Source organism: Brugia malayi (genome assembly GCF_000002995.4).
Source record: "Brugia malayi strain FR3 genome assembly, contig: Bm_v4_Chr2_contig_001, whole genome shotgun sequence".
NCBI classification, from domain to species: Eukaryota; Metazoa; Nematoda; class Chromadorea; order Rhabditida; family Onchocercidae; genus Brugia; species Brugia malayi.
Window position 1 is genome coordinate 8608976 of NW_025062476.1, and position 11850 is coordinate 8620825.

At 32.0% G+C, this 11850-nt stretch overlaps 2 protein-coding genes across 2 annotated transcripts; both read left to right on the forward strand.

Annotated features, from left to right (window-relative positions):
• Positions 1 to 2754: 2754 nt before the first annotated feature.
• On the forward strand, positions 2755 to 5398 carry Bma-eif-3.F (Uncharacterized protein; the record flags this gene model as incomplete). The annotated part of the gene is made up of 6 exons (XM_043078938.1): positions 2755 to 2898; positions 3713 to 3840; positions 4231 to 4407; positions 4521 to 4755; positions 5049 to 5174; positions 5321 to 5398. 6 exons carry the CDS (start codon positions 2755 to 2757, stop codon positions 5396 to 5398), a joined length of 888 nt encoding a protein of 295 aa, XP_042934872.1.
• Positions 5399 to 6076: 678 nt separating this feature from the next.
• On the forward strand, positions 6077 to 11534 carry Bm3836 (Uncharacterized protein; the record flags this gene model as incomplete). Its single annotated transcript, XM_043078939.1, has 16 exons — positions 6077 to 6152; positions 6657 to 6828; positions 7000 to 7087; positions 7364 to 7484; positions 7780 to 7859; positions 7976 to 8028; positions 8505 to 8602; positions 8677 to 8820; positions 9151 to 9260; positions 9740 to 9914; positions 10021 to 10115; positions 10275 to 10410; positions 10521 to 10647; positions 10842 to 10944; positions 11084 to 11308; positions 11529 to 11534. The coding sequence occupies 16 exons, from the start codon at positions 6077 to 6079 to the stop codon at positions 11532 to 11534; spliced, it is 1809 nt and encodes a 602-aa protein (XP_042934873.1).
• Positions 11535 to 11850: the final 316 nt, after the last annotated feature.

Sequence of the window (11850 nt, forward strand, 5' to 3'; positions counted from 1 at the left end):
AGTGTCATTAATCCAAAAACCTTCGAGAATTGGTATATAAAAGGTATATTTTCGAGACTTTTAGAAATTTAGTAAGGCCATAAATGTCATCTCTCATTCATCATAAACATGACACATAAAAAAATTTCAACTTACGATGCCGACATTTTCGTTTGGTTTTCGCTATTCCAATCCAATTTGAATTAGATTTAACCGAAATTCTGTGAAATATGAAGTTACATTAAGACTTTAAGTTAAAAATTGCTGAAATTAGTGTAATGTAAAATGAGACAGCGTGAAAAAAATTGAAATGTTGGAATGGAAATTTTATTTCAAAATACTTGCAACTACCTCATAACTACTTTTTGAGAATCTGTTTTTGATTATGAAACTCCGTTTGATGTAATTCATTATTTTGTTAGAAATTTTTTATTGGAAAACTTCGCAAATTTTTAAAACATTTATCATTTGCGGAGAGATTTATTATTTGCAATTAATCATAAAAAGGGAAATAAAATCTAGCTATCTCATCGTAATTTCAAGGTAAAATTGTTTAAAAAGTTAGAGTTTGAGTTGTAATGGTGGCAATCTTTCGATTATTTAGTGAATTACAAATCATTTTATTAGATTCCTTTTACTTTAAAATTTGCATAAAAATTGTTAAATATAAATTATATTAGGCGGCAGAGCTTGCACAGTAGTTTAATGCTCATCATAGGCTTTAAGTTGAAGGACCTCCCAACATCTAAAACATTTTTGAAAAAACAATGCTTTAGTTATCTGGGAGGAATTGTTCCTCCGATTTTAGGGTTTGGTTAATAAAATAATTTAGGAATGAGTTGAAGATTACTTCAACAAGTTTAGATGAAATGGTTTAAGGAATTTTAGGCATGAATAATTATTAATGTCATTTCTAGTAGTTAACAAAGCGCAAGTGCTATTTTTTGATTTAATTTGCTTCTTCTATGTGTAGTGAACTCTCAAACATTGTTGGAATCTCAACCTAACGATATTTGATTTGTTGGAAACAGGATGAAGATTCAAAACTATAGAAACAGTAATGATTCATATATGATGAATTTAAAATCAGATTAGTAATATCCTTCAAATTGGCTATCAAACCACCGACTCCTAAATTCGAATGTGGTGCCAAGCAAACTCTTGAAATGGTGCTGTCAGAAGAATGAACTGATTAATGACTTTTCCACTGATTTCCTCTTCTTATAAATGATCATGAAGTGCTACGTTTGCAAATTTTTTGTAAATATTTTTCGAAAACGTCTTTAAAAATTTCCATAAATCCATCTTAGAATATTTATTTAGATTTCACTAAAACAATCAATCTACTGCTTGATATGCACGTTGTTATTTATCGACCTGAAAAAAAAAGATTTTGAAATCTATAAAAAATCAAATTTTCGTCTTATTCTGTTCACCAGATTACTACATTTACCAGTTAAGAAAAGGAATAGCAATTTCTCGAACCGCACTTTCACCAAAATCAATGTTTATGAAGCCCAACATTTGAACTCATGTTCTGATCAGGGTCTTGAGGAAGTTAATATTATCAAGCAGGTTGGTTATATTAAAAAATGATTGAAATGACTATAATTCACTCATTTGTGTGATAACATCTTATTTTCAATTCATTTATTAACACAAGAACTAAAACAGCAAGCGTATGTTAATGATACGAGAATTTGTCCAATACTTAACATAAGAAAATGTATATTTTGCTGCTGCGAGAATGGATTAAACCTTAAATTGTCTAATAGGCGTAGACATGCTTTGAACAGTTGGAGAAAAGGCTGACAGTATGAATTTGCTTCACAGATAAACTAAAAAAGGTTCCTCAAACTGATATCAGTTCCCTACCCTTCATCATTTTAGCATTAAAATTAAATTACACAAATAAATGCACAACACGTTTACTTTGCTCTAACTTCCCGAGCACAAATGGTTGAAAGGAGTGCATTCTTTTCACCAGAACGAAAAAATATCTGTGCCAAATGCACTGCAAAAGTACTGAGGGCAAAATGAATCGAAAGTGCACATTTCATAACACCTATTTACGGATCTGTAACAGCTGCACAGAGCAGTTCTTTAGAGAACAGGAGGCATTCTGTTCCAATTGTATCATTTCAGCTCGCACATTTTTGCAACAAGAAGGAATGCTTATTGTTATTTTAATATTGTTTTGTTCTAAAACAATCACAAAATATTTCAAAGAATACAAACAGCATTTCCGCATCTCCGTTACATTCCAATGAATGTGGCATGGATTATATTATTATTAATTCTCTGCACCATACAGTAACATTGATAGGAGCATTACATGTTCCTTTTAACTTTTAATTTAAATTGCGTTCAGCTGTTCGGTCCGGAACTGAATTTGTCAAGGCTGCTTATAGAGCCAGTGTCATCATATGGTTGTGTCACAGAACATTTCTAACACAATACCTACCACCGCTACTGCCTTCTCAATGGCTCAAAGGGCCGAGACTTAAATTCCCACACTGAATGTGCCAACACCGAGGTAATTTGTGGCATGTGGAAGGCCGTTTCCTTAAAGTTACAATACACCGTTGGCTTAGGCTCATATCGTAAAGCGGGTTGAAAGGGGGGTGATTGCTTTTATAGTCTATTAAAGTATTGACGAAGCATAAATCAATAAGTCTGTACGATTGATTATTTATTGCTATGATCGCTTTTGCTTCGTATGGTGCTTTATCTACTTTAATAGGATTTTCAAGGTAATTGGTTGTGAACTGAAAGATGGCTTCGACATTAACGGTTAAAGTACATCCGGTTGTATATTTGACTATTGTTGATGCATTTGAAAGACGCTCGAACAAGCCGGGTGCTAATGACAAAGCATTAGGCACATTGATGGGATTCTATGAAAAAAATGCTATTCAGGTATTGTTATTATTTCATTAAGATAAATTTTCAAATCTAAAAACTAATGTGGACCACTTAATCTTATTGGTGAGATCATGCAAGATTGAATGCTATTAATTAGCATTAGTTGTAACTGCTATGGTATGATATTCATGCATGTATGATACTCAGACGAATACAACCGCGATTCACAATTCACTGCATATATAAGTAATGTAGCGTTCGCTAGATTCAGCAGCGAAAATAGTTCATTTATTTCCTTCTGTCATTACTAATATCGTGGAAGTTTTCTGATTTGAATAGTTCGTCGGACTGGAATTTTTGTAAAGGTTTATTCTCTGTGGAACATTGATGGTGATAATACGTAACAATTATTATTCATTTTTGATTTAGTGATCCTTAAAAAACTTTTTTTGAAGTCTAAAACAACACAATTATTAAGCTGTGGAAGCGAAGGTTCTCCGTAGAACATGCACTAATAATGAATTCTAATTCTTTATAAATTGAGTGATTTACATTTGCATTAATTTAACGTTGAATATAAATTTTGTTTAGAATGGACAAATTTACTTGTGAATTAATTTCAGATGTTCAAGAGTTGTATTTGTCGGATATCAGAACTTTTATAAAACTTATAAATCCTATGTTAAAAATACAACAAATTTCTGAAAGCACTTTGATTATTTAGATGCAAAAATTATTTTGTAAGATTACTTGGACTTCTCAATAACGAATGCTGTCATAATCAAAACTCATTTATATTAATTTCGCTGTACAATATTATACGCAAACAGCAACAACTTAATGTTTCATTTGCTTTGTACATTTTTAGGTAACAAATTGTTACGCAATACCATTCCGGGAACAAAAAGAAGACACACCAGAACTAGACGATGGCTTTAATCAGACAATGTTAATGATGATGAAACGAGCAACGCCTTCAGAACAACCAGTTGGATGGTAGAGCACATCATAAACTTTCTCATATCAAATGCTACTGGAGCTTTACTATCAATTACTTAAATTAATAAATTAATCTCAAAGATAATTCATTCATGTTGGAGACTAAAGAAGACAAATACTTGATGTGAAAATGAAAGATGTTGCATAGCATTTCTTTTGCTTCGAGGTGATGAATATTATTAAGACGATACACTAAACTAGCATGTAACATGGAAGGTGTAGTTCATGAAACAGTGGTATACATTTAATACAAAAAGTTCATATCTTAGTCGCATTCTTTCTAATGAACCAATAAAGCTTTATCCCTAATTTGTTTGAAAAACTGATTTTGTCATAAAAAATTTGGACATAGTTGTCATTTATAAGAATTCATATTTTCTATTGCATGTTTTACACCAACGCCGATTTGTCAATCCATTGTTTGCCATATCATGACTATTATAATCGTTTGATAAGCGAATCATCAGCCAAGAAAGAACCGCCACCAGTGATCCTGCTTACTGTTGATACAACTTTTAATTCATCAGATGAAAATTATCGGATGCCTATACGAGCGTACTTGAGGTTGATTCGTTTTCCACTGATCTTGTAAATGGATTTCATTTCCTGATTAACTTACTAAAAAATTCAGAAATGTGCCTCTATTATTCTAAGTTTCGTTTTTTTTTTTTTTACAGGATTAAAGCTGGGATTCCTGGAACTCGAGATCCACATTGTGCCATTTTTAATCCGCTAAAAGTTGAATTCGATGCTTTTCCTGGTGAAGGTGTTGCACTAAGTTTAGTGCAGAGTGGTACGGCTTATAGTAATAAACAGCGTGAGGTTGTTTTGGAGAACGGTTTGGAACAACTCGAAAAAAGTACGGGTGAAATGATAATTTGGTTGGAGAGACTTTTGAAATATGTGAATGAGGCAAGTCTTGGCTGTTATCTTTTTTCCATTATGCTGATTCAAACAGAATCATTGTACATACAAGCAGAAAGAATATTTATTTCGAAGCAAGACAATGAGAAATATAGAATGATTAATGCTTGTGTGTATTAAATACTAAAAAAAAAATAATTTTGAATTAATCCTTTTATCTTTCTTAGTCCTGCTTTTCACGAAGTTCAAATTTTGACCGTTAAAGAAATTTCTTTCTCGATGACGAGTGTATTTTAACTTTCACATTTATAACAGTTCACTTGTAATTTGTTATGTTTCAGGTGCTTGAAAAACGGGAATTACCCGTTGATTCGTCGTTTGGACGACGTGTGATGGACATTGTCAGTACTGCTGCAACTCATATGTCCGATGAAAAGTTGGATGTATTGGTTAAAACAAGTTTGAGGGTGAGTTATTCTGTTTTATCAATCTTCTCACAAAGTTAGTTATTCATTTAAAACTTCCATTTCTGTATTACATTCGCTGCATTGATTGCTTCCCAAGTTTAGCTAGAAGCTACTGCATTTTATATTGTGGATATTACTCTTTGCAGGATTATATGATGATTTCCTATTTGGCAAGTTTAACGAAAACACAGCTCTCATTGCAAGAACGCTTAGTGGCTTTGTGAAAAAAATATTTCTAATATTTTTAGCCAAAGCATCTTTAAAAGTTACTTTAAACAATTCGCTGTTATAATTATTCAGTTGGTAATAAGAATATACTAGTGAATAAAGAGAAACATGGTTGGAGAAACATGGCTTTGTTAGTCGTTATTATGTTCCTAGATTTTGTTAACTAGAAAGTTATACGTTTATGTTTACTGTAGTTTCATGTTTTTAATGCGGTTTTATAGACTACTTTCTTAATTTTCCATCATGTATTATTATTATTTTCAAGTTTCACATTTAACTCAGCGGATCAAAAAATATAGTATTATTTCGAGTTTCCTTAAACAGTCTATTTATAATTGTAATTTATGGTTCTGCGAAAAAAAATAAATTTTAGATGCTTTTGTACCTTCATATGTAGTAATCGCTTTGATATTTCCGGTTGTGTATAGTATGTCGTTTGAACTGCAGTAGTTTCCGTACTTACCCGAAATTATAATAACGTGTCTTGGTACATTGATTTACTCTTGATTTACTCGAGTTTCTTTCTGCACTTCTGTAATTGATATATGAAAATGAAGTAACAGTATAATAGGTAAATCCTGTTAATTTTAGATATTATTGTGCTTATCATCGATCTTTTTAAGAGCTGACGTTGCTTAAAATTTAAGTTACAAGAAAGGGAGCTTCCGTCATTGATGATGACCAGTTCAGGAAGAAATGATTTGCAAGAAAGTGCATCCGATCCATTATTTCCGGGAAGGGGATCGTCGGGTTTGTTTTTCTGTTGTGAAACAGTCTTGTAAATAACTAAACTAAATGTGTATTTTGTTCATACACATTCCTTTGATCTTTTGTTTTTAGTCATGACAAGGCTTATTGACTCCGGGTAATCTTTTGTTATTGCTCACTATTCATAATCCCAACATTATAAATAAAAATGAAAGGCATTATTTGATGGAAAATATTCCCACTTATTATGATTTCCGATGATAACACGAAGAATTGTCCTAAGGATTTTTACTTACCTCAATTTCTTGATTTGATTTTTCTGAACTTCATGTATGAACTCATTGGTAATTTAAGACCACTAATTATTTTTAGAGATAAAACTATTTTTTGTCTCAACTAGGTATCTCGTCACCTTCAGAGAAGATGTGATGAAGTGAGAAATTTTGTTACTGTTAGGATAACTTCTAATTCAACTTTTTCTTTTGTTTATAATGATAAGTTTTAGATGGTCTTGACAGAGGAAATTAATAAAATAATTTGTTTTAGACACATCTCTCGAAAACAATGACCTTCATGGAAATGCATCGATATTTGTAAATTCATCGGTTATGTTCGTTTATGACCAATTAAGCAGCGCTGCATCGTTCGCTCTGGTTGATTTGATCGCTTCAGTGCTTAGGCTTGACTTTTGGCAGAACAACGACCACTTGAGCGATATGTGAGTTCTCCAAATAAGTCTATCCTGAACTAAATATAAGGAGTTATCATTAACAAAGATCGGAATTGAATCTAATATTATGATATTAATATTTCATGAAAGCAGTTATAATATCAATAATTACTATGAGAAATAATTGATTTCCTGTTCGAGTATGAAGTCGAGTTTTAGTGAGTTTTGTACACAAGCAATGGAAAAAGTACTCAAGTGTACCGCATTGCCAGAGCGGACAAACGTAACCGTGCGACATCACCTTATGGTTTGTCTATTTCGCATTATTTTCGGGCTCCAAAATTCGATAATCTCATTTTTCTTAGTTAGATATGATTAATATAAGTAGCTGGAATCAGAAGGTTGTGGTAATCGCTTTATATTGAACAATGCTTTCTTTCAGCTCAAATTTACAGTTTGTGTCGTTATTAGCACCAGTCGCCTATGTACTATTTTTCTTCGAAGACAAAATATGCTGAGTTCACTTTATAGCATTAACTGTCAAGCTAATCTTCATAAATTCTAAGTATAATCAGCTTTTTAGGGCGAGGGTGCAACAGACGATATAGCAGCATTTGTGACTCTTATCAAGAAGGACCCAATTGTAAAGCAGAAGGGAGCCTTAGTTATTCTTGCTTGTCTTTTGTCTACTTTCACCGAGTATGGTTCGTCAAATGTTTGTGACTCTTATCAAAAAGGACTTTGAGTTTACTTTTCTATTCCGTTGAAGTTTCATTTGCAGATACGATTAAGTGAGGAATAGGAGAGGTTAAAATCTCCGATCTAAGGTCTTATTTTCTGATGAAAAGATGAGTTGGTGAGAGAAAAACTTCGATCTGCAACTAGCATGGAATTTATTTTATTTCAGTAATTTCTGCTCAGAGTTTCGAAAGCTATCATATAGACAATAAAAGCATTTTTTCAAATGGTGTTTCAAATAAATGAGTAACGTATTTTTAGGCACTTATGATTGTCGTTATCGTGTCTTATTGCGTCATATTTGTGCGCTTTTGTCTGTAAAATGGGATGATTTTGAGAATGTTTGTTTCTTAATTACATTGTTCTAAACATTTAATTTAAATTAGAAAATAGTATATTAATTGTTTAGGGATCTTCAGAACATCGAAAAGTTTATCTCATCAATGCTCTGTTTTAGATAGAGGATGCACTAGTTGATACAATCACTGGATATCATTACAAAGAAAACGAGTAAGTACTATTGAAAATATTTTATTTTTACATATTTGAAAATTTCTGGTCATTTGAGATGATATTTGTTAAAATATTCTTTCATTTTCATTTTCATTATCATTATGATTTTTTTTTTCACTGCTTTCAACACATGAGATTTATGTGTGGATTAAGCTGTTTTACAACAACTTGTAAAACACAGACTTCGATCTCCAAAACTATTCATGCATTGTAGAAGTTACAGTGAAAATATTGAAAGGAATCTTTTTACCGCCCTACACCACCACTCTTTGCCCTTTTTTGATGTATAATGTTTACATTCACACTGTTTCGTCATGATTGAAAGCTCTGTGAATAATGATTTCAAAAGTGAAAATCTGATACATGAGCGGTTTTTATAATCAAAAATAAATGCCAACATTTTTTTAAAAAGTAGAAGTGAAAAGTTCTGTATTTGAATGCATAGATTATGAAACACGAAATTCCGTTTTCAGAGAACAAAAAATGGTAAGAGATAAAGCTGCGAAACTGAAAAAAATTAAGCGATATGTTATGATTGGAGCAGCCAGTAGTATCGGTGGTGTCTTACTAGGTGGAATTTTTAGTATTCATATTCTTGGAAGATTTCTAGATTTCGCATGCTGTATTATATTTTTTGAATTTCAGGAATAACGGGTGGGTTAGCAGCACCGCTGGTAGCGGTTGGTGCAGGGGCTGTAGTTGGTGCTGGAGCAGCAGCAGGCATTTCAACAGCAGCGGGCGCTACTATAGTTGGATCATTATTTGGAGTAGCTGGTGCGGGATTAACGGGCAAGCTATTTGAAGTAAATTGAAAAAGTATAGATGTTCATTGCCAATTTAGCAAAAGGTCCTGTCGTTCTTATGAGTTCCTTGATCCACAGATAAAATACTCGCTTCGCCGACATGGATCTTATTTTCTATTTTATTTATTTTTTGTTTTACTTTATTTTATTTACTTTTTTTTTCTTGTAATCTCACGTGCTAACAGATTCTAATCGATTTTTAAGTCAAATTTTTATTTTTTGAAAAAAGTGGACTTTATATCCAATCAGAAATTTTCGAATTTATTCGTATTTCACTAGTAAACTTCACTTTATATTTAATCTTTCTATTTTTCAGGTTACAAAATGCGAAAACGAGTAGGTGCAATTGAAGAATTTGTAATTCAGCCAATTTCTGAAGGACAAAGTCTGCATTGTGTTTTGGCAATTAGTGGATGGATTGAAGATGTAAATTTGTAATTTTTTTTTTTTTTTTAAATCACAGTTTTCAGATAGCAGAAATATTTTTATTCGTGATTTAATCTTCTGTAATTAAATTGAAAATAAAAAATATTAATTGATTTTATTCACTTCGAAACAGTCCACTTAAATTGCTAAAAATTGCAAAAAAAAAAAAATATTTTCATGCAAAATGTTGTAGGTTGATGTTCTTACAAGGTTTTCATGATATAACTGTTTCCTTGTGCCCAAGTCGCATCGCTTATCTCTGAATTTTGAGACTTATTAATCTGAAATTAGAAAGTTTGTCGTTTTGTATTGGCGACCATTGTTGTGGCGGTTATGTTAGTGTTGGATCTATCTAACATTAGTTAATTGCTTTTTCTGAATGGTTCTTACAAAGTTTCCGTGACATAACTGCTTCCTCAGTTGGAGTTTAGTTACCTTTTGAATCATATTTTAGCAAAATTTTGAAGAATTTGTTTTAGCAAGGAGAACGTGTTTTTCAACAGCAATGGAGGCATTTGTGGATGTCGCGCGAACAATATATTTTGCGTTATGAAAGCAAATATTTAGTAGAATTAGGGCGAGCAATTAATTATTTGACTTCTTTTGCTGTATCACTTGCTGTTCAACACACTCTTTTGGAAACTGCCTTTGCTGGTATTTTCTTCTGCTGATCTTAGTTTCTGATATCTCATGTTCGTTTCTGATATTTTTGCTTTCCAGTTTTTTCCTTTAAAATTCCAGATGAAGGAAACTATTTCAGGTTTAGTTGCTGCGGTTGCTTGGCCCGTGGCACTTCTTTCCGCATCTAGTGTAATCGATAATCCATGGAATGTTTGCGTAAGGCGAGCCGCCGAGGCATGAATTCCTATAGTTTGCATTTTTCGGAAGAAGATAATTATTTATTAAGCATTTAAAATGATACTTTAAAAAACATACGTTTAAAATTCTGGAGACAACTGAAAGGGACTTTATGAAATATTAAGATTAGTTACCAGACGGTGGTATAGTTTTCAGGTCGGTGAACAATTAGCCGAGGTATTGTTAAGTCGTGCACATGGCAACCGTCCTATTACCTTAATAGGATTTTCCCTTGGAGCACGTGTAATTTTTCATTGCTTAATGGCTATGACCAAACGTACTACATGTTATGGTGAATTTTTTTTTTTTCTTTTTGATAGCACTGCTGCTGTTATTATGTGCCGTAGTTTTTCCTTATTTTTACAGTTATGCTGATGTAAAATTAAAAAACAAGGATTCCAGGAATAATTAATGATGTGGTACTTCTTGGTGCACCTGTAACAGCTTCACCGATTCAATGGCAGCAGATAAGTCACATTGTTGGAGGACGGATTATAAATGGTTATTGTAGTAGTGATTGGTTATTAAGGTAGAATTTTCATGTTTGGATCTCTCGATATTTTTTAAGTCTTTAGGATGCAAAGAAGAAAAATATTTTGGGTTTGAGTCTTTTAATTTAGTCTACTTCTTGTAACGAAGTTACATAAATTTTGGTATATTTTTCGAAGTTCATAAAGTGAATGTTTCTGAATTCTATATTTGATGTAATTGTCAATTTTGTAGGTTTATTTACCGTGCAATGAGTGTACAGTTTACGATTGCTGGCACAGGTCCTGTAACATGCAAAATGGAAAAGAAAATTGTTAATTTCAATCTTTCTCACTTAGTTCGTTCACTCTGTTCAAAAAATTATATTAACAGTTTAATATAGCTTTCTTTACTAAAGCATTTGATTAAATAATACATAGTTGCATATTGAAGATAGCAGATTATTGTAAATTTATGAATTCATCCTTTTTTTGTAGATAAAAGGTCATCTAGACTACTCTCGAAAGTTAACTGAAGTATTGGAAGCAGTTGGCGTTCGAGTTACACCGCGTCCCGATCATTCCATGCTAGATATGGATGAAGTTACGAAAGAAATAAGCACAGATATCATTGATTTTGATGACGAAGAAGAGAAAAAGTTCTCTTTTAATAATTTTAAAAGTGGAACAGAAGCGCATTGTGCATCATGTGAAACGAAACAAGTTGAGTGATGAAGATAGATTTGTTGATTTAATGATTTGTAATATCTAATTTAAACTGCGGTTCTGTTAGTTAAGGATGGTCGGACTTTAAGATTGAGAAATAAAAAACATGCAGACAGCTGTTTGTTATGGGAGAAGCTATGAAATTTTTGGAAAAGAAGTCACTAAAAAAGGAAAATAAATTTGTTAGAAATTACTCAAAGTATTATAAAATTTGCAGAAATAAAATCTTAGAACGTTTGGAATTTGATATAAGATTTTGGATGCGCCAGAAAATTCGGGAAGATAGAAGGGAAGAATGAAAAGAAAAACAAAATTCATGTTGTCCGGAAGATAGACAAAAGAAATAAACCGAGAGGAGGTGAGTAAATTTTTTTAACATTCTGACAGCTGTCAAATAATAATTGGGACAGACATTTTATTTTTTATACTGAAGTAGTATTCCTAATTTATATTACGTGTTCCGTATTTTTCTTTGCCTACAAGTCTTTGTAGTTCTTTTTTATTTGGTTTTTATTTCTTTGTAAAATTTTTTTAGTCTC